We start from the raw sequence: 23,685 nt of genomic DNA, 5'->3' as shown, positions 1-23,685 counted from the left end.
TGCAAGAAATATGCCTTTAACAAATTTCCAACCTTGACTCTGCATTCTTTATTTTAAAGTCACAGTCTTGATCCATTGTACTAATTCATTTCATAATTTTAAACACTTCAATCATATCTCTTCTTAATCCACATTTGCTTAAACTGAAAAGATTCAGTTCCTTCAATCTCTCCTCACAGCTCTGACCACTCAGTCTGGTCACTCTTCTCTGAACTTTCTTGAGTGCTGCTGTGTCCTTTTTGTAATATGGACACCATAACCATAACCAGTGGAGACCATTCAAGAACAGAGAAACTTAGGATGCCATAAATGGCTCAATGCAAATCCGCTCTTTGCAAATTTTACAGAGCTACACAGTGCAGTCAACCTCAGAATTCAACTCTAAAGAACAGCCAACAACTCTCAAAGAAATCCTCGTGTGAGGATATTCACACAAAGCAGCAGCAAATTAATATATTCACATTTAGGTTTTCTAAAAATTGCAACATTTTATGCAAGAAAATACCAGATATTTAAACTATGATGATGTATAAACATGAATGAGAAAAGAAAAAAAATACTTAACATGTTATTTATTGAAAAAGAAAAATGCATCATTCATATTTCAGTGAACAGTACTGTACAAACATGCAGTATTCTATAACACTACTTTTATAGAAATGCTTACTGAAAAAAATATACAAAAAAATACAAAGGAAACAATACAGCATTTGAAATTTTATCCAACTTTGACTTTAACTAGAAATGTGTGCTTTTCCACAAAAGACACACCAAACATTATATTCCTGGAAAGGAAAATCCGACATGTACAACAAAAACTTTAAATACCTCAAAGATTGAAACCAGGTGTACATGGCTTTATATGACATATTAAAAAATGAAGCTCCCTAAAGTATTTCCAAACCAAATAGCTATAACACTATTTTTTGGCATACGTGATCTTCATTGCATTTGATGAAGTTATTTTGAAGCCCTGTAAAGCATCCTTTGCAGTTCCTGCCATTTCTTCATTTTTAAACTCTACAAATGCTATGTCATGGCGTCCAGGTACCAACCGAACTTCCTTAAAACCAGGAAACCTAAAAGAATAAGATATATTTTTAAATTTCTGATTAAAACTCACCATAATCATGTATTAACAGAACAGCACCTCTTAATGTGAAAATGGAGAAAACTAATTATTCACATCATATCATTAAAAAAGTGGAATTAATCTTCTTGCTTCTCTTTCACAGATGCTTGCAAACAATATCATTATATTATTAAGTATTTGCATTAGCTTGTAAGCCTCTTCCTCACATTTTAACATTACTATAGATTTTGAATATGTGAATGTAAAAATTTTTTTTTTTAAATTTGAGTAAAAATGCTCATTACTTTGTGTCATGTTAAATATATACAATAGCAATCAAAATAGGAGAAGTGAAAAACACAGAGAGACAAAAACTGCATGCCCGACTCAAAAATTCATTTCTGAACCTTGGTTTTCCAATACAGGGCAGCAGAAGTTAAATCAAGAGCACTGGGCCCAAGGAGGGCATACTAACATGTATACTTGCTGCTGAAGACACATTCACACAACTATAATTTACAACAAATAGCTATTCAAATGATATCAATGTAATTGCAGTTAAAAGATTTAATCACTTATTATACTTAAGCAACCCATAAACCCATTTTGTGTTTATAAACACTGCCTGGCCAAAAAAAACTCACGCCCTTTAGTAGAGCTGATTTTACGGCGTGCATTCGCCATGGTATCATTTCAATAAGCTTATGCAATGTCACATCATTTATTTCTGTCCAGAGTGGCATTCATTTTTCGCCAAGATCTTATACTGATGATTGGATCTTATATTGATGACTGTTGCTTAAAGTCTTCTCCAGCACATCCCTAAGATTCCCAGTGGGATTAAGGTCTGGACCCTGGTGACCAATCAGTGTGTGAAAATGATGTCTCAAGGTCCTTGAACCACTCTTTTACAATTTGAGCCCAATGAATCCTGGCATTGTCATCTTGGAATACGCCTGTACCATCAGGGAAGAAAAAAAACCCACTGATGGAAAAACATGGTCATTCAGTATATTCAGAGAGTCAGCTGACCTCATTTTTGGGCACATAACATTGTTGAACCTAGACCCGACCAACCCCACATCATAACACAGTCCTCACAGGTTTGTACGGTAGGCACTAGGCATGATGGGTGCATCACTTCATCCACCTCTCTTCATACCCTGATGTACCCATCACTTTGGAACAGGGTAAATCTGGACTCATCAGACCATGTGACCTTTTTCCACTGCTCCAAAGTCCAATCTTTAGGCTCCCTAGCAAATCAAAGCCTTTTTTCCCCCCAATTAACCTGACTGATAAGTGGTTTAGCTGTTTTGTCCCAATACCTCGAGTTCTCTTCTAATTGAATATGTGGGAATGCTCTTACTTTCACTATTAAACATAGCCGTGATTTGTACTGTTAATTTTTTACAATTTGATTTCACAAAATATTTAAGTGATATCTGATCACGATCATTGATTTTTTTTCTGACTACATTTCTTCCTTTAAGATGATGGTTCACCACTATGCTTCCAGGTTGGACAGTTCTTAACCCAATTTTACTAGTTCAGCAATCTCCTTAGGTGTTTTCTTTGCATGATGCAGGCCAATAATTTGACCCTTCAGAAACAGTGTAACATCTTTTCCACACACACAGAATACATCTTCCAGTATGGTTGTTTTAAAAATGAGAAGCTATTTACTGCATCAGTTAGTGTTAAATATCTTGTTGCCAGCTGAAACATATTAATCACTCCAGTACTTATCCATTGGATGGTGCTTACCTATTTGCTTAGTGTAATCCAGGAGGTGACGTTTTTTTAGCCAGGTAGTATATATTATAAGGTGTAGCAGAAACATTAAGTTCTACCCAGCATCACTTAAAATTGTAAATGTATACTCTCGCTGCCCTTTCTTGCATCCTTGTTTAACAGAAAAACAGTGCTATAGCAAAACAATTGTGCTTTTATAATAATATGTTCATATTTTTTCTAGGTGTCTAGGTGTCTACAGTCTTCTCATATACTCAGGCTTGGGTCAAAAAAGCTTGTTATAACATTACGACCACCACACATGTAACTCAATTGTAAACAGGTTTAGGAATAAAATTTTGTTATGACTGTCATTTACTATTATATACCAAGATATTTAGCAATCTGCATAATTGCCTGCATATAGCTTAAAGCAGTCTTCTTGCACTGCTATCATATGCTGCCAATAACAAGTATAATTTCACAGTCTCAACCGCCCAAAATTATCACCCAGGATGCTAAAAACATATCAACTGAGCTGGTCAATTCAGTGTAAATTTGAGTTGTTTAAGAAGTTCTGCAAAATATGGAAAACAAGGGTTTTGGCAATAAACAATTGATCTCAGAATTGTTTTTTCTTTGGTAATTTGGGAGATATATATAAAAAAGCTGCTCAAAACTCACTGGTTAAAAAGCATAGACAGCATCATTTCATTAGTTTCTTCAGGTAGATTATTAAGGAACAGGATATTATTAGGAGGATTGTCAGGCGTCTATAAAGGAAAAAAGAAGAAAAACAAGCAGTGATTGAAGTGGACAGAATTACACAAAGCATTACTGCACATTTAATATAGAGGTTCTATTCAGCAAATCACTAACAATAAAAATTCCTTCATCCTATCAAACACAAATTGTAACTGGCAAAAGCATATCTCTCAACTTAAAAAGTGCTCTATCACTGGCATATATTTATAGAAGCATATAATATTTCAATAGCTTATGATGTGCTTTGAGTTATATTTTGAATGTTTGTGCCTATTTCATGTAATGTACAAAAACAATTCAACCTGAGGACAACACGTTTTCAATAAACAATTATGGATGTAGAACTTGTGCTAGCTTGCGTGTTACTGCAGAATAAGTTAATGTTAGTACACAGTCGTACATAAAACATTAACAGACATTGCATTTGTCAAAATAGCCACCCAAAATATTAATAGTTAACAACATACCGATAAACTCTGAGTAGCAGAAACAGGTTGATTTGAGCTTCCCTACAAAGGAAGAAGAATGAAAAAATCCCCATTAAGAAAACACATTTGTGAATTGCCCACATTTTCAATAAAACACACATTCTTAATTCATCTGGACTCGAGTGTGGATGCAAGCAACTCATTACCTGTTGGGGTTTCTTCAATGCATTTGCAGCTGCCTGCTCCTGAGCTTTCTTTTTCCTTTCCTTCTTCTTATCTTTATCAGCAAATGTACCCTTCACTTTAGAAAGAATATCGGAATCTGTTTTAGCATACTGAATGCGCTGGTAAAAGGAAAGAGAACTTAATTACATTTACAATACACATATAAATATTTTCTCACACTATGAACAGAATCTACTAATTCATTTCTCCGCAAATGTCACATTAAGACTAGAACTCCTTTAACAGCCTATTAATAATTTATGAACAGCCCATTACTGAGCAAGAGCTTAAATAAGTGTTCAATTTTAAATTATACATAATGAAAGCATTTTAACTCACCATTGGCTTATTGTAAAAGGGAAATCCCTGGAGCTGCCGTAAAGCATTTGTAGCTGAAGTAAGCTCTTTAAAAACAACAAAAGCTTGGCCTCTCATCTTCATTGTCTTCAATGCCACAATTTCAATTACTTGGCCAAACTGAGAAAACAGTGCATACAGAGAGCGCTTGAGTTCTACAATAACAAAAAAATAAAAATAAAGAATATTTAAAATTCCGTTAAACATTACATATTTTGCATGTAATGTATTGGAAACAACAACTGTCTCAAAAACCAAATGACAAAACTTACTGCTTGATAAAAATATTTCAATCGCAATACCAATGTTGGGTAATTTCAACATTTTATGTTTAAACAAGTTACATATTACGGTATTAACACCATTATTTATCACAAGTTTTTGGCACTAAGCTGTAAAATGACGTGTAATATTTTTTACATTCTTTTTCGATTTCTGTTTTTCTAATCAATTTCCAATAAATAACTCATAACTACAGATGTAAATGATTAACTGACACTGAGCATCATAAAGTGTTATGAATTGTTATACTTCTATTTTTATTTGTAACATACAAATTGTCAAATATTAATACACTGCTTTCAAAGGGTAGTCCTGGAGATGTAATAGTGTAGATGAAACAGAAAAAAAAATACATTGTCCTCTTAAATGTATCACTGATGGATAAATAAACTAGAAAGCCGCCAGAGCAATCAGACATCAGATCTTCCATGCATCTTGGTCATGAAAAAGGAAATGCCCAAAAGACAAACACACCCAGAAAACTGGGACAATTCCAAGTAGCACGCTGGAAACCTGGACACTAGATAAGGCACAAAATCCTAAAGAAGGCAAAAAAGCAAATAAAACTTAAACTAAAAACAACAGTTTGTGGAAATAATGAGAAAACGTAACGGCAAAAAAACTTCAAAAAATATATATAAATTAATATTTTTATTTATATATATATATATATATATATATATATATATATATATATATATATATATATATATATATATATATTAAAGTCAGGACTTTAAATATACTTACTAATCTAAAACATTGCTTTTGTATACTGCATTTCATAACATGGCATCCTAAAGTCATTTTCAAATATTTTACTATTATAAACTCAAAACTCAACATAGCCAAGCAACATACTGGCTGACAGAGATGCCTCTTTTACACTGCACTTTTAAAATGGTTCTGCAGTTTTACACAGGCAAATTAGTTGCTCCATTTCAACTATTAACCAATCTTAAGAATGGTTTCCAAGGAATTCACTTGACAGCAAAGCATCCTGTGGGTGGATTTATATTTGTCACTGGCAAAGTGGTGGTTACGAGACTTGCATGCTCAGTACATGGCAAAACAATTTAGATGAAAGATTGTAAACCCAAATCAATACAATCCACTTCCAGTTACATAACCACAAATGAATGGTACAACACTATAAATGTATAATGCTGTTTTTGAAATTTGCAAAAGATGCACAGATTATCTAAATCGTGTTTCCCTATGCACATCTCTCTATTATAAAAAAAAATCCTGGAAAGCAAAAGCAAGGCTACAATACGTGACCTTCTTGGAAGATACTTAAAAGACCCGCGAGACAAAAGAGACTTGCCACAGTGAGTCTTGCAGGGACCGTAAACATGAGACATTGTGCCAAGAGATTGACCCAGGACCGTCTCGCGATGACGTAGAACATGAGATTCTTGCACGCCCCTACTTACAATCTATCAAATAAGACAACGGGGCAGCAAAACATTCAGCCTTGTGAAGGATTTGAGCACATACAGATCCAGGGTCTCAGCGCATATAAAGCGTATAAGGACAATACGTTATAAATGAAATGTCAACAAATAAGTGAAGAAGAAAGCAGCGCGGAGAAAAGAGACTCAAAAGTGTTGGAAAGAAAAAAGAAAAAATAATCTAGGTGCAAATTCAGAAAATAAGGCAAGTAATTATCAGCCCGTAACAACTGGAAATGAAACAAAGCACGTCCAATCAGGCTCAGAATTAAAAGACAATGAGTAAAAGACAAAGTAGAACTTCATAAAGACGTTCACAAACGTTGGCGCTATATACATACAGAACAGATTATGAAAGCAGTTGAATTCGAAAGGCTCCAAAAAGAAAAACGTATGCGTGATTCAAATGTGGAGAAAGTTAAAGAATATGAAAGTAGGAAAATTAGAAAGTATAAAAAAAGAAAGTAAAGATTGCAGTAGCGCAAACAAACGGAAATTAATACTCGAAAAAGGGAAAATAATCACCACGGACCAGGGGCCTCATGTATAAATGGTGCGTACGCACAGAACTGTTGTGTAAGAACGTTTCCACGTTCAAATCGCGATGTATAAAACCTACACTTGGCGTAAAGCCACGCACTTTTCCACAGTACCTCATACTCTGTCGTACACAAGTTCTCCGCTCAGTTTTGCAGACTGGCGGCACCCAGCATCAAAGCAGTGCTACTGTTCCTGTGTGGTTACCCTTTCTTAGATCCACATCCACGACGGCGGTTTTATCAAATACACTGAAATTAACCGCATATCGTTCATAAATTTAATGCAACTGATTGTAATTTACCTGTAACAATATAATGGTCCAAAGAATGGTCAAACTATTCTAAATACCATAACTGCTTTAGCGTTGTTACTCTCACTGCACCTTCTTCTTCTTCTTCTGTTAGCTGCTCCCGTTAGGGGTTGCAACAGCGGATCATCTTTTTCCATATTACTCACACTGCACCACTCGGAATATTTATATCACTGTATCTGAGTGTGAATCACAGATCTACAGCGATTGGAAAGTGAATTATCAGTATGCAGCATCAAGCACTAGCTGCCTCAGCCATTCGCTATTTGAACTGCTCTTATCCGACCAACGCTTCACAGCCTTTCCTGTTCGGACCTCGCGGTTCACAAACAGTTTCATCCCAAGAACTATATACACACTCAATCAGTCCATCAAGTGCTCCTTGTAGAACTGTTTGTACTTGCAAATTACCGTGAGGTAATTGTACTTATGATAGAGTTATAATATTGCACAACCTGAGCCACTGTATAAAGCGCGTATTTACATATGATGACGATATCATTTTTAAGATGAAATTAGTGCTGGGCGGTATACCGGTTCTTACCGAAAACCGTTTTTTATTTTTGTTATGATATGGATTTTTGTTATACCGCAACACCGGTTTAAATTGCCTAAACGACGTTCGGAACGTGACGCAGCGGGAAACTGTTCACGTGGGGACCTTTTTCACTGCTACACCGCTAATCACAGCGGTGTTGCACGGGGGCTCTTTTTCACTGCTACACCGCTAAATAGCTAGTGGTAGTGTAGGTATTGCACTCTGAAAATGGACAGAGAACATTCCGAAACTGAAACTGAAGCTGTAGCAGACGATAAAGTTGAACATGACACAGAATAACTTTTGCCGAAAAAAAGGAGTCGCGTCCGTTATCTGGAGATGCTTTAGTTTTAAAAGGTCAGATGTGGACCATTATGTTCAAATGTGTAAATACTGTTTCTATACTACTGGATAATACTGCAAGCCAAGTTGTACTTGTTTTATTTGTTTTCAATACTGTGTAATGTACCTGGGTATTGTGTAATAGTGTGATTACATGTTGACTTTATTCTCGACATTTCTACTTTATTCTTGCCGTTTATGTCAAGATTAAAGTCGACATGTTGACTTTATTCTTGTAATTTGCCATTAAAGTAGAACATCGTAAAATGAATATTTAATTTACTAGATTTTCTCAAACCCTGTCATAAGTTATATAGCACATTAAATGCTTTGTGTTAAGTGTTCCCCGAGCCATGTTAAATCGAGTACGTGCTTCTTAAACTGACTTCCTCTTGTACTGAGGAGGCACCCGCAGCGATCGCCGCACAGAATACATTCACTTCATGATATTCCTGCTCTCAGAACATTTAGAATGCTAAGATAAATACTTGATATCATTTTCATGATGAAATGCATTAAAGCATGTATTAATCATGGAGGTTACACTGCTGCCTCGCAGCAAAGGGGTCCTGGGTGTTCCCTGCTTTGAATTTGCATTTGTTTCTGGTGGGTTTACTTGATGTGCTTCAATTTGCTTTCAAAGTCATGTAGGATGTGGGATTTTGTTATGCTATATTGACCCTGCTAGTGTATGTGTTGCTCGTATTCACCCTGCGATTTGCTGGCGACTCGTTCAGGATTTTCTCCTGCCTTGCACACAATGTTTGCTGGGATGGGCGCAACCCTGAATTGATGGCATAATTAAACATGTATGGTGAAGATATTTTTAAAGTTCTGAACACTCCGTGGGCTAAGTTTATAACTAGTTTCAGTTTCACAAAGTCATTTATCATGTGGTGATTGGTTATGTGGAGAAAGTAAAAGGAAGGATAGGAACTGGGGTTTTGGTACATCAGGCAGACAGCACGCGTGCAATAAAGAAAGTCCGCTCAGAAGTACATCCATTGAATTCTGTGTTCGTGTCTCCGACCACCAGATCACAAACCCAATATTTACACAATTCAGTAATCCCTCGCTGTATCGCGCTTCGCCTTTCGCGGCTTCACTCTATCGCGGATTTTATATGTAAGCATATTTAAATATATATCGCAGATTTTTTGCTGGTTCGCGGATTTCTGCGGACAATGGGTCTTTTAATTTCTTGTACATGCTTCCTCAGTTGATTTGCCCAGTTGATTTCATACAAGGGACGCTATTGGCAGATGGCTGAGAAGCTACCCAACTTACTTTTCTCTCTCTCTCTCTCTTGCACTGACTTTCTCTGTTCCTGACGTAGGGGGATTGAGCAGGGGGGCTGTTCGCACACCTAGACGATACGGACGCTCGTCTAAAAATGCTGAAAGATTATCTTCACGTTGCTACCTTCTGTGCAGCTGCTTCCTGAAGTGACATGCTGCACAGTGCTTCGCATACTTAAAAGCACGAAGGGCACGTATTGATTTTCGATTGTTTGTTTTTCTCTGTCTCTATCTATCTCTCTCTCTTTCTCTGCTCCTGACGGAGGGGGTGTGAGCTGCCGCCTTCAACAGCTTTGTGCCGCAGTGCTTCGCATACTTAAAAGCCAAACAGCCCTATTGATTTGTTTGCTTTCCTCTCTCTTTCTGACAGTCTCTGCTCCTGACGCGCACTCCTTTGAAGAGGAAGATATGTTTGCATTCTTTTAATTGTGAGACGGAACTGTCATCTCTGTCTTGTCATGGAGCACAGTTTAAACTTTTGAAAAAGAGACAAATGTTTGTTTGCAGTGTTTGAATAACGCTCCTGTCTCTCTACAACCTCCTGTGTTTCTGCTCAAATCTGTGACCCAAGCATGACAATATAAAAATAACCTTATAAACATATGGTTTCTACTTCGCGGATTTTCTTATTTCGCGGGTGGCTCTGGAATGCAACCCCCGCAATGGAGGAGGGATTACTGTATTTAAGTTAAACCTGTGCGATACCCATTCATACATCCAGTTTTTTGGAGCCTCGTCACACCTGCCATAAAGGTCTCTACACTGAACATACACCTGGGGACTCCTTACTGCCAGGGAGCAGCACTACCGCCTCACTACCGTGCTTGTTTAATACATGCTTTAATGCATTTCATCATGAAAATGATATCAAGTATTTATCTTAGCAGTCTAAATATTTAGAGAGCAGGAATACCATGAAATGAATGGATTCTGTGTGGTGATTGCTGCCTCCTCTTCGTGCAGAGGAAGTCAGTTTAAGGTGCATAGTGATTAACAACTGGGTCGGGGAACACAACACAAAGCATTTAATGTGCTGCATTAACTTGTGACGGGGTTTGAGAAAATCGAGTAAATTAAATATTGATTTTAGGATGAAGTTTAGTTTATGACATTCTACTTTAATTATGAAGTAAACTATGAGAATAAAGTGGAAATGTCGACTTTAATCTTGACATAAGCATCAAAATTAAAGTGGAAATGTCGAGAATAAAGTCAGCATGTCGACTTTATTCTTGACATATACCGGTAGTTTGTTTTTTTTCTTCCCTCTGTCTGTATTTTTTTTTTCTTCACCGTGGCCCTAATGCACTTCCGTAGGGCTATACCACAAATAGCATTATACAGTAAATGCAAGTTGCAGTTTTATTATTTATGTATATAGCTTAGCTTGAAGCAAGGTCTATATTAATGCAGTTTGCCTAAATGATGGTACAGTTGGTAAGGATGTCATCACAAAGTTGCACTTGTTTTATTTTATTTTATTTTAATTTGGTGAATACTGTGTAATGCACCTGGGCTTTAAGTCTTGAAGTAATAGTGCAGCTATCAGTAATAATACTATTATTTATTTTATTGTTATTATTTATTAGTTTAAATATTATGCAGTTTGTTGATGGTAAAGTTGTTGAAAAAGTCACTTTAACATGTCAGTGGACAGAGATGGTTAACATTAACAAAGTGTAGTTGGTTCACAAAAAATATTTACTATTTATTACTTTTCTAAGACATGTTCAGTGCAATACAACTTTTGACAAGCACCTCTGGATATTTTACTAAGTCTAAATGCCTCTTTGGATTGTTGAAAATATGTTGTCAAAATCATAGTTTAAGTTTTTGTAAAATTTGTTCAATAAAAAGGTTCTATATTTTGACTGCAACTGTCATGCAATGTGATTCCTTCTCTTCATTAGTGTCACCCCCTTGACAAGTATCACTTTATGGGGCCATGCAAACCTGTATTAATACTTGTGTGCATATTAAAATGTTTTTTTGTACAATGTACAGTTCTCATAACAGTGGAATAGGTTATTCTTAGCCAGTCTACTGCAGTAATTGCAGTGGAAAATGTGGTTAACATTCACTCATGCATGGGGAAAAAAATACCGTCCAATACCGTGAAACCGGGATAATTTAGAAAAATACCGTGATATAGAATTTTGGTCATACCGCCCACCCCTAGATGAAATGCAGCAAAATATGTTGATTATATTATACAGATAAAACTTTAACTACAATTTTGGTCATACCGCCCACCCCTAGATGAAATGCAGCAAAATATGTTGATTATATTATACAGATAAAACTTTAACTACACGGTGCCACAGCACTAGCGAGCTTCAGCTTCGTTCACGGTTTGTTCCTTACGTGATTAAAGTGGAAATTTCGAGATTAAAGTTGACATTTTGTGCTTTTTTCACACTGTGTGCCTATTGTTTTTTCTCTGTACCCTAATAAGCTTTCATATGACACTCAGACGGTGGGCTACAACTCGCCTTTTCACGCCGATATGTGACAACTTTTTTATTTTGGGCACTGTGGGACTTTGTGAACTTGAGCTTTCGAGTTTCTCCGACATGCTATGTCACTCGATTAACTTCCTTTTGTTGATTATATAACTGTTTAAACCAACAAATAGTACGTTTTTCTTTGCCTCCATATGGTATTCACTGAAATTCTTATATTTTCCCCCGTGCTTTTCCCATTGTCTTTTCACAGAACGCTGGGCTTAATGGCTATTTATATTGATTTGCATATTCAAAGAGGTGTAATTCTGGGAGGAGTTGGGGCGGGACAGCAAACGTGTGCACGTGCATTTATTTCCACGCTGAGCGGGATTTATGTAGCGGAAGAACGCGGAATTTGGCAATCGCACAGATTCCTGCATCTGGATTTTTCTGTGCATAAGCACATTTCGGCTTTTGTGCTTACATCATGTTATAGTGCGAATTCTACGCACGGCGTTATGCACGAGGCCCCAGGTGTCATTGAAAAAAAAGCAGGACAAAGCAGGGTCAGAAATAAAAGACAGAGTAGAAAACAAAGTAAAACGTCATAAAAAGGTTACAAAACAAAAGGGCCAAACACATGCAGAGCAGGTTAGAAATAATTCAGGAAAGGTTTCACTGTATGGAATTTCAGCACAGACAAAGCGATCTACATATTATAGTTAATAATATTTTTTGCAAAGTAACCAATAAATACACGTGAGGTAAACACTTTTTTGAAATTCTCAGACTTAAACTTCAAAGCATTAAAATATTTACATACTTCTGACATATCACCTGTGTCCATATATTCGATCTCTATTCGCCTTTTAGTTATTTCTCCGAGTAATAATTTCTCTTTTTTTTGTGCTAATGCGAGGTTTATTTTCTTTTTTGACACTGTCATTTTTTTTTCTGCTTTCATATTCTGTATCTTGCTCTGCATGTGTTTTGCGCCTACATTTTTTTTTATTTTGAGTCTTTTGAATTCCAGTATTCATTATCTCTAACCTGACAAAGTCATTAAACACATGTCTCACTGACCTCATTTAAAAGATTCAGCATATTTGGACTCGAAAGATTCCAAATATTGTTTTTACATAAGTTCTGAAATAAAAGTGAAACTAATGAAATAGCAACAATTCAAAGAAAAAAAAATCATAAAAGTGTGTTCGGAAAACCAAACACGGGGGTTGGCGAGCGAAGCGAGCAGGGGGCAAAGCCCCCTAGTCTGAATAAAGAAAATGCTTTTCTTTCTTTTTACATAGCTTTTCTACAGACATACAACTATTTTAAGAATATCTGCATGGCTTCAAAGTAAATAACTGACCAAGAGATACACAGATAAATTTAAAATGTGAGTTATGTTAAACCAAACAACAGAAAACCCATCAAGGATAACTGCAACACTTTGTAGTCAGTTATGGAACAGAGGGAAAGGGAAAAAAGGGAGTCAATGAGTGTTAGGGAAAAAAACATGTTTTTCCTCTGCTCCACAGTTTAAAATTACAAATCAAATAATTGATTATATATATTTCACTGATTAAAGTGTGCATTGCAGACTTTCATTTAGGGGTATTTCTATACATTTTGTTCTACCATGTAGAAATTACAACACTATTTCTACATAGTCCCCTTATTTCAAGGCACCATAATGTTTTGGACAATTGGTGTCACAGTTGTTTGTGATTACTCATGTGTGTCACATTGCCTTATTAGTGCATGTATAACATACCTAGGTTTGCTTCTACCTAGAGACTACCTCTGGAGTTTGTAGTTGCCATTGTTCAACATGAGGACAAGAGCTTTGCCAATGACAATCAAGGAAGCCATTATGAGGCTAAAAATAAAGAATAAAAACATTAGAGACATCAGTAAAAACCTTAGCATTGCCTGAAGAAAGAATGCAATGGTGAGATCAGTAATCACAAAGGGGCTGGTAGGCCAAGGAAGACCTCCACTGCTAATGACAGAAGAATTCTCACTATGGCAAAGAGAAAGCCCCAAACGTCTGTCTGACAGACCAGAAACAGTCTTCAGGAGGCAGATGTGGATGTGTTAGAGACGACTATCTGCAGAACACGTCATTAACCGAAACACAGAATTCTGGAAAAAGGTCTTGTGGGCAGACAAAAGGAAAACCTGCATCAGGCAGGAATAAGTATGGAAACGAAAAGGAACTGCCCAAGATCCAAAGCAGACCACCTCATCTGTTAAACATGGTGCTGGGGGTGTTATGGCTCGGTCATGTATGGCTGCCATAGGTCCTGGCACACTTCTGTTCACTGATGATGGAATTGCTAATGGCCGTGGTACAATGAAATCTAAGGTGTACTGAAACATCTGCTCTGCTTAAGTTTCAGTAAAAGCCTCCAAACTCACTGGACAGCAAACATATCCTACAATAAGATAATGATCCAAACATACTGCTGAGGCAACAAAGGAGTTTTTCAAAGCTAAAAAATGGAGAATCCATGAATTGCCAAGCCAGTCACTCAATTTAAATCCAACTGCATCCATATGTTGAAGAGAAAACTAAAGGAGACAAGCCTCCAAAATAAGTAGGAGCTAAAGATGGCTACAATAGAGGCTTGGCAAAGTATCACTAGAGAAGATCCTCAGTACCAAGGGTCTCATGCATAACGCCGTGCGTAGAATTCGCACTATAACATGACGTAAGCACAAAAGCCGAAATGTGCTTACGCACAGAAAAATCCAGATGCAGGAATCTGTGCATACGCAAACTTCCACATTCTTCAGCTACATAAATCCCGATCAGCGTGAAAAGTAATGCTCGTGCACGCGCCTGCTGTCCCGCCCCAACTCCTCCCAGAATTACGCCTCTTTGAATATGCAAAGCAATATAAATAGCCCTTAAGCTCAGTGTTCTGTGAAAAGACAATGGGAAAAGCAAAAGGGAAAATGGAAGAATTTCAGCGAATACCAAATGGAGGCAAGGAAAAACGTACTATTTGTTGGTTTAAACAGTGGTATAAACAACAAAAGGAAGCTAATCGAGTGACATAGCGTGTCGGAGAAACTCGAAAGCTCAAGTTCACAAAGTCACACAGTGCCGAAATAAAAAAGTTGTCACATATCGGCATGAAAAGGCGAGTCGTAGCCCACCGTCTGAGTGTCATATGAAAGCTTATTAGGGTACAGTGAAAAAAAAGGCACACAGTGGGGAAAAAGCACGAAATGCCAACTTCAATCTCGACATTTCCACTTTAATTACGTAGTTTATTTTGTCATTAAAGTAGAACATCATAAACTTCATCTTAAAATCGTTTAATTAACCAGTTTCTCAAATCACATCGTAATGAAAATAGCACGTTAAATGCTTTGTTTTGTATGTGTTCTTCTATGTGTTTTATGTGTGTGAATCACTACGTGCTTCTTAAACAGGCTTTCTCTTCCTCCGACAGGACACAAAATCCATTACATTCATGATATTACAGCTCTCTGAATAACTAAAATACTGAGATGTATACGTGATATCATTTTCATGATGATAGGAGTTAAAGCACGTTATTAAACATGGGAATATGGTGACGCAGTGACTGTGCACGACCTTCGATGAAATAATTTATTGCAGCAGTACTCAGGGGCGGCTCTAGGCTCATTGCGGCCCTGGGCAGAGAAAGAATCTGTGGCCCCTTCGCCCGCCAATGTCAATATGGTATCTTATGCACGGCAGATGGCCACGTTCGCTGCGAACACTGCATAGCCGCCTCGTGCTCATGACACAAGCGTTTAACTTTTGCCGAAATTTGCCGCTGCGTTTTTAGCTGTGTCGTTATTTTCTCTGTTTTATATTCAATATATATTGGCGTGGCGGCCCCTGGGATTTGGTGGCCCTGTGCACGTGCACAGTTTGCACATGCCTAAGGCCGCCCCTGCAGTACTGTCCCTTTCAAACGTACTAACCTCCAATTCCTGTCCTTCCTTTTCTTTCTCCAAGTAACCGATCGCCACACAATCAGCTCTGTAATAGACGTTAAGCCATCTGTAAGCTTATAACGCATATTCTTCAAAACTTTTAAAGAACATTGAAATATCTTCGTAGTACATGTTTAGTTATTCTATCGTTCACGCCTGTCCCAATGAAGCATACAGTGCTTTCATCTGTATAATATAATAAACATATTTTGCTGCATTTCATCTTAAAAATGATATCGTCAGTGAGGTGATTATACTTATAAGTCAAAACAGTTCTACAAGGAGACAGTTGATAGACTGATTGAGTGTGTTTAGAGCTCTTGGGTTGAAACTGTTTCTGAACCGCGAGGTCCGTACAGGAAAGGTTTGAAGCGTTTGCCGTGTGAGAAGCAGTTCGAATAGGAAGCATGGCTGAGCGTGTGATTGATGCTGTATACCGATAATTCTCTTTCCAATCAGCTGCTCCGAGTGGTGCAGTGAGAGTAATATGGAAAATGATGATCCGCAACCCCTAACGGGAGCAGCTGAAAGCAGAAGAAGGAGGTGCAGTGAGAGTAACAACGTTAAAGCATTTATGGTATTTGGAATAGTTTGACCATTCCGTGGACCATTATATTGTTACTGGTTAATTACAATCAGATGCATTAAACTAATAAACAATATGCAGTTAATTTCAGTGTATTTATAAAGCCGTGTCAGGGATGTGGGTCTGAAAAAGAATGATAAACCACATAGGAACAGTAGCACTGCTTTGATGCCGGGTGCCGCCAGTCTGCAAAACAAAGCGGAGAACTTGCGTACGACAGGGTATGAGGTACTGTGGAAATGTGCATGGCTTTACGCCAAGTTTAGGTTTTATACATCGCGATTTGAACGTGGAAACGTTCTTACGCAACATTTCTGTGCGTACGCACCGTTTATACATGAGGCCCCAGGTGATGTCTGTGAATCGCAAATTTCAAACAGTCATTTCACATAAGGAATATGTGACAAAGTACTAAATATGACGGCTTTAATAGACCTGCCATTGCTGTCTTCCAAACATTATGATGCGATGAAATGGGGTGGGGTGGGGGTTTCCAGTAGAAAAAGTGTTGCAGTGGGGTAAATCAAAGAAAAACATGTCTTTGCCCCAAACATTATAGACAGCACTGTATCTTATTTTGCATTTTGATGAGTTACAGGGAATTATGAGTACATACTTTAACTCATGATGTGAGGAAATAAAACTTCCATCACTCTTGAGCTCCCTGGTATAAAATAACCAACTCTCAATTTTGACAAAATTAAGCCTAATAGAAAGGAGGACAGTTAACATTGGCTAGAATAATGGCAAGGTCTTTGATGGTATGAAAAACAGTGCAGTAAAAGGACATACATTTTGTTTTTTTATCATGCCATACTACTGTAACTCTATAAATCTCAATAACTGCCAAGTTAATTGTTAAGGAGTTTTAGGCCTACACAATATTAGGAAAAAATTACACTACAATTTTTGTGTTTTGAAATGCTTGTCTACACATAGAAACTAAATGAAATTATTAAGAAGCATCACTCCACCATGCAAGACGTATTATATCTGATGATGGCAGGATTCCCCTGAAAATTTTGCGGTACAGTAATCCAAAATCCAGAGCACCTTTTCAATATTTTGAAATTTTATTAGGGACCAAGCAGAAACAATTTTCACAAAAACCAAGATCAAAATCCTTTAACAACATGGAACTTCTCATTTTTACATTTTGTTCTGAATTTTATGACACAATCAAAATCGTAGGTGAAACATACCACCTAGAGGTTTCATTATTCAAAGAAGCTTATGCATTAAGATCTCAAAGACTGTTTTTAAAGCTGGCCAAGAGAAAACAACACCCAGAGAAAGAAGTATGTGAGGCAGTTTCATCTATATATATTCTTTTAATTTTATCAATTACTGTTTTATTTTCATTTTAAATTCAGACTACAGTAATCCCTCACTATATCGCGCTTCACCTTTCGCGGCTTCACTCCATCGCGGATTTTATATGTAAGCATATTTAAAAATTTATCGCGAATTTTTCGCTGCTTCGCGGGTTTCTGCGGACAATGGGTCTTTTAATTTCTGGTACATGCTTCCTCAGTTGGTTTGCCCAGTTGATTTCATACAAGGGATGCTATTGGCAGATGGCTGAGAAGCTACCCAACTTACTTTCTCTCTCTCTCTCTCTTGCGCTGACGTAGGGGGGTGTGAGCAGGGGGGCTGTTCGCACACCTAGACGATACGGACGCTCGTCTAAAAATGCTGAAAGATTATCTTCACGTTGCTATCTTTTGTGCAGCTGCAGCTGCTTCCTGAAACGACATGCTGAACGGTGCTTCGCATACTTAAAAGCACGAAGGGCACGTATTGATTTTTTTATCTGTCTCTCTCTATCTCTCCCTGCTCCTGACGGAGGGGGTGTGAGCTGCCGCCTTCAACAGCTTTGTGCCGTGGTGCTTCGCATACTTAAAAGCCAAACAGCACTATTGATTTGTTTGCTCCTTTGAAGAGGAAGATATGTTTGCATTCTTTTAATTGTGAGACAGAACTGTCATCTCTGTCTTGTCATGGAGCACAGTTTAAACTTTTGAAAAAGAGACAAATGTTTGTTTGCAGTGTTTGAATAACGTTCCTGTCTCTCTACAACCTCCTATGTTTCTGCGCAAATCTGTGACCCAAGCATGACAATATAAAAATAACTATATAAACATATGGTTTCTACTTCGCGGATTTTCTTATTTCGCGGGTGGCTCTGGAACGCAACCCCCGCAATGGAGGAGGGATTACTGTACTTGTTATTTTAGCAATCAGGAGTTGGTGTCTTAGATACTTTCAGTATTAAAGCTGATAGTTAAAATGTCAAACTTATTTTGAGAAGAAGTGTCACTACTGTAAATATCAAAATTACATCTTTATGTTCTCTAATACACACACACACAAGCTTAATCATGGTGTTGGAAGGGTGCAGTGTCTGCAACATTTTGCAAAAGTCAATCTAAACTGGAAACTAATTCTTGCTGGTTATGAAACTTGACAAATAGTTTCCTAGTGCTCATACTCTTCCACATCAGCCATTAACTGCCATAAAACAGGAGACAGCGTTTTTCTCTTCAGAGAATGCTACCCAAACACTTTGTGGACTGAAGCAGCTTATTAATTCTCAGTACGTCACTTTATCTTCTCTAATTTTTCTCTTTCTAAATACCCTTTAAAAACAATTACTTCATGATCAGCACATACATGTGTAAATGGGAGCAAGTTACAGTAAATGTTGAGCTGTTGGTTCATTTGCATCAAACTACTATATGACAGCTAGTTAAGAAAGCAAGAAGTAATTAAATGAAGAAGCAATTATATTTTGAAAGCAACCATTTAAGACAACGGAATAGTTCTGAAACTTAACAAAGGCAGTGAACTAAAGTGAAACTCATAAAAATATGTTGCATTAGTGGCAATAATAGGATTTTAATTAAAACACGGAATGTCACAAAAACCTGTGGCAATTTTTTCCTTTTAGTACTATAACTGAGAACCCCAAATTACATATATTGTATATATTTAATAGGTTTCACTCACCTCCTTTTTTAATTTTGTCATTTAGATTGTTGATATAAACTGTGTGGTTTGGTCTTATATCCATGATGGTATCTTTTGCTGAAAAGAAAAAAAAAAACTCTTAATGCCAGAATAGTGCACAAAAAAAGCAAAATAAAAAACACACGTGTATGTATCTACAGTTTTCACATGAAAGCATTGTTATCAAAAAAGCTATAATACAAATTACAATTTTATTTTCTCAAGCCTGCTTAATCCAATACAGGGTCAAAGGGAGCCAAAAGCCTCTCTCAGTCATTGTGATTTGTACTGTCAAAGTAAAAGTTGCACATACAGTATTTGTACATCAACCAAAACAGTAAATTATCCACTACTCCTCAACCTCTATGTGGACAATGTCATGTTAGCTAGCTGTTTACCCATTTCTGATTTTCCTTCGACATCCCCAAAACATGCTCTGGTGTGCACTACTATACAGTCTTAGGCAATAACACCTACGGGTTCATTCAATTGATATTTCAGAGTAGAAATTAAATTCAATTATTTTATAACATGCACTCTTCTTCAACTGATGCAAAGCATTGCGCGATTCATTTAAAACTGTGTACCCATGCTAATCATTTAAGAAAAAATTATCTAAGATCTGTCAAGGACAAACTCTTAACTGCAAATGAGATCATACACTGACCTCTCTCTAGGTCAGATAGATAGATAGATAGATAGATAGATAGATAGATAGATAGATAGATAGATAGATAGATAGATAGATAGATGAAAGGCACTATAAAATAGATAGATAGATAGATAGATAGATAGATAGATAGATAGATAGATAGATAGATAGATAGATAGATAGATAGATAGATAGATAGAAAGAAAAATATTAAACAGTAATAAAAATGCAGGTAAAAAAACAGACATTTATGAATGTTCCACACCAACACTGTTGGGCAGGAAAATATTTACTTATTTCTTACACACTCTAGAACTCACAATGCTCTAGATCAGGTGTTCCCAAAATTTTTTAAGTCGAGGATACCCAAAAGGTAGTACCATCTTTTAAGGTCACCCCACTAATACAAATCCCATGCTGCAAAGCTGAACACAATCTTGGATCCTTGGTTACTGCTAATAGTCATCACACACCATGATTTAGGTTAATGGTAGACCTATTAATCAAAGTAAATGGTTAGCTACAGCACACTATTGACACACATACAATCAAATGTTGTGTGATATCCCTAGGCCTGGGCTTCTCTTTTTTTTATTGCCCTACCCCTATGGAAATTGAATGTTTCAAAATACAATTATTTGTTCAGTCTTAAATTGTTCAGTACTGAACTCTTATAAAGCACAAACCACTTAAGATAATGTTTCTTCAGCCCCACTTCCCTAATACTCCATTCTGGAATTTTAACAAATGATTACTGAAAGTTTATTATGTTAATGTGTGTCCTAATTTTTATGCAAGACAATTGTTTTTCAATCAGTTATTTTTAATGTAAGAACAGTACTATGGTTCAATATAAAATAAAAAGTTCCATACTTTTAATTTCCGTATGCATTTTGGATGCATCCTTAAGGAAGGATGAAGGTTCCCGAATGTTGACAATTCTGTCAGTAGCAGAAGCTTTTTATCTACTGATTAATATTAGTAAATATTAAAATGCAATATTAAGACACATTTATTAAGAACTGTTAACATTGTGTATTCTTCGGCCCTAGTCTGACAAATTCTACAAGTATTATAAAAAGGATGGTACACTAAAAAAATTTACCAAAACTAAAAATATTGTAATGTTGGTGAATTGGACCTAAGATAAAGGCACACACGTGGTGCAAACTCCTTGTTGAGGAGTGGTGGAGAGTGAGAAAGACAGAACTCACTCTTTTTCTTTTTTTTTGTTTTTTGGCGTGTGTGTGTGTCTTCCCTGAGAGATGCTTGTGTACTGCACAGGCTGCAAATCTGCACCTCTAGTCTATAATTATGTTGATACAGGACTACTTTAAAGCAATAACTAAAAAACTATACTTATTTAAAAACTACGTGACACAGATTAAAGACACTCTTTAAAAGTCCGCTCTCTTTTTTTTTTTAAAGAAAGTCCATCTCAACATGGCTGCCATGCAGCCCCAATTTCAGAACCCTGCTCTAGATATTTGTACTTTGTGATCAGAAGTAATACTAGATACTGTACGATTAGATTATGTATCAGTAAATCTGTTGTGATCTCCTATACTACATTAGCCAAACATCAACCTAACTTCCTGAACGGCTACAATCCCAATCCACCATTGATGACTCAATGAAAAAGCAATGACTAGAAAAGAAATTAAATTTTCCTTACAAGGAAAACTTCACCAGAATTTGACAAAAGGTTTGTTAATGTTGTTCTAAAAGAGCCGATTTGGGCTCTGCCTCTGTCTTGTTTTCTTTTGCTGTCTTAGTATTTATGAGGGATTATCTCATAACTTGGCTTTTGGTTATTATGGATCTCCGAACTGGGTAGGGGGGTGTGGTGTGTAGTGCTCCATTATGTTTTAGTCTTTATTTTCTGGAATGGTGATTTTTTTTTTTTGTTTCTAAGTTGAATAAAATTGAAGTTTAATAAACCATCTTGGTGTGATTTGACCATCACAAGTAATGCAATGCAATTCAAAATCCAACATGCACAAGTCTATTTTAAGACAGTGTTAAAAATATTAATTTCACACTGACGTTCTTGCTTCTTTAATCAGACATCCAACATTTTTTAATACTACCCAGGATAAAATCGCTATGTCGGCAGCACCTGGGAACAAGACCAGATTCAGTCCTAAAGGGGGTACCAGTCCATCTCTGGGCCAATCTAGTGTGACCAAGAAACGCATTCTGCACGTCTTACTAATGTATACCAACATGCATATACATAAACCCATTAAAAAAAAAAAACCCTTGAAGGGGAATTAAGCCACACGGCAGTAATGTGACCATTTAAGCTTTTAATTTGATACAGTCTTACTGGTTGTCTCTAAACATAAGCGTGATAATAGCGACACAAAGCTTCATGCTTCACAGTCCGCCGAGAGTTATAAACGCGTCAGAATGCAACAAATTAAAATTTCAGGACCAATGTTCCCGTTCTTTGAGCGTAAAAAGTGAAGTATTACTAAATCGCCCCGGGTACACTGTAGTACTAGGGTGTTGTACTGTGTTAGCCATTATGGATGTAGAGAAAAGCCAAGCAAAATTACACCTTTTTTTTTTTTTTGAAGAAGAAGAAGAAGAAGGGGCCTGAGTTGCCTCGAAAGCTTGCATATTGTAATCTTTTTAGTTAACCAATAAAAGGTGTCATTTTGCTTGGCCTTTCCCCGGGTACACTGGAAATTAACCAACTTCTTTCATCTTCACCTCGTTTTCTGAAACAGCTCATTATAACATACGCCATCGGAGCCTATAACTTAGGAACCCGTCCTGGATGGGACGCCAGTCCGTCTAAAGTCACACTCATCCCGGGACAATTTAGAAACGCCTATATAACACGGGAGGCACGGAGATGTGCGAGGGAACCGCGAGTGCCTTTGCAACGATTCGAACCCTCCGCTTCCATGCAGACTACGGACAATCATACAAAAAAATCATTAAATAATAGTAAAATAAATACCCGAAGTCCAATCTTTAGCCTTCAACCACTGAAAAATCCCACTTTACTAATAAAACAGTACGATACAAATGAATCACACACTTCTACGGCGGAGGCAATACTTACCGGAAGCGTCACCGACAGCTCACTTCCTGTGCAACGGTATAAAGCGTTCGTGAGAAAAACTATAGCCTGACATTTTGTTCCGAAATATTACAGTATGGGTAACTGGTGTTTCTTTTTTAACATTGTTAATTTATAATAAAAGAGTCTAGAAACAATCAAAATAAAAAAAATGATAACAAGAATTAATTCAATAATAACAGTACGGTTACAATATTTAAATGGTTTGAATAAGTAATAGCAACAAAAATCACTATAACAGAAAATCAGAATAGACATTAAAAATACAGATGCTTCTCTCGTTTTTATGAAATTTAGGGGATTCAATGAAAGTCTGAAACTTAAATGTAACGGGATTGAAAGAAGAAAACATTGTTTGTATTGGTAAATATGAAATTTGCTATCTTCATCTTCTGTTTTTTCAGTTGTATGCCAGGCTGACATACATTATTGCCCTTGATGTATTGCTGCCATCTGGTGAACAAAAGACCTTCATCCTTCCCTGGTAAATTACAGTGCATCTGGAAAGTATTCACAGCGCATCACATTTTCCACATTTTGTTATGTTACAGCCTTATTCCAAAATGGATTAAATTCA

General features: G+C 36.8%; 1 protein-coding gene across 2 annotated transcripts; it reads right to left on the bottom strand.

Annotated features, from left to right (window-relative positions):
* Window positions 1-557: 557 nt before the first annotated feature.
* On the bottom strand, window positions 558-23,199 carry snrpb2 (small nuclear ribonucleoprotein polypeptide B2). 2 transcript variants are annotated; one of them, XM_028820698.2, is made up of 7 exons: window positions 22,986-23,199; window positions 19,363-19,440; window positions 4,564-4,736; window positions 4,206-4,343; window positions 4,039-4,080; window positions 3,491-3,579; window positions 558-1,079 (listed from the first exon to the last, which is right to left on the bottom strand). In XM_028820698.2, the coding sequence occupies exons 2-7, from the start codon at window positions 19,424-19,426 to the stop codon at window positions 920-922; spliced, it is 666 nt and encodes a 221-aa protein (XP_028676531.1). In that variant the 5' UTR covers window positions 19,427-19,440; window positions 22,986-23,199; the 3' UTR covers window positions 558-919. The 2 variants fall into 2 exon arrangements, with proteins under 2 accessions (XP_028676531.1, XP_028676530.1); XM_028820697.2 differs by having other exon boundaries at window positions 23,091-23,199.
* Window positions 23,200-23,685: the final 486 nt, after the last annotated feature.

This window comes from Erpetoichthys calabaricus, chromosome 15 (assembly GCF_900747795.2).
Source record: "Erpetoichthys calabaricus chromosome 15, fErpCal1.3, whole genome shotgun sequence".
NCBI lineage: Eukaryota > Metazoa > Chordata > Cladistia > Polypteriformes > Polypteridae > Erpetoichthys > Erpetoichthys calabaricus.
This window is presented reverse-complemented; position numbering and strand designations above follow the sequence as displayed.

What these genes read in the sequence shown, in the direction of transcription:
- snrpb2 (XM_028820698.2), bottom strand. Translation starts at nt 19,426, where the DNA reads ATGGATATAAGACCAAACCACACAGTTTATATCAACAATCTAAATGAC. An exon ending in TGACAAAATTAAAAAAGGAG is followed by an intron (nt 4,737 to 19,362) that starts GTGAGTGAAACC and finishes TTGTTATTGTAG; the next exon opens with AACTCAAGCGCTCTCTGTAT. An exon ending in CTGTCTATGCTTTTTAACCA is followed by an intron (nt 1,080 to 3,490) that starts GTGAGTTTTGAG and finishes TTATTCTTTTAG; the next exon opens with GTTTCCTGGTTTTAAGGAAG.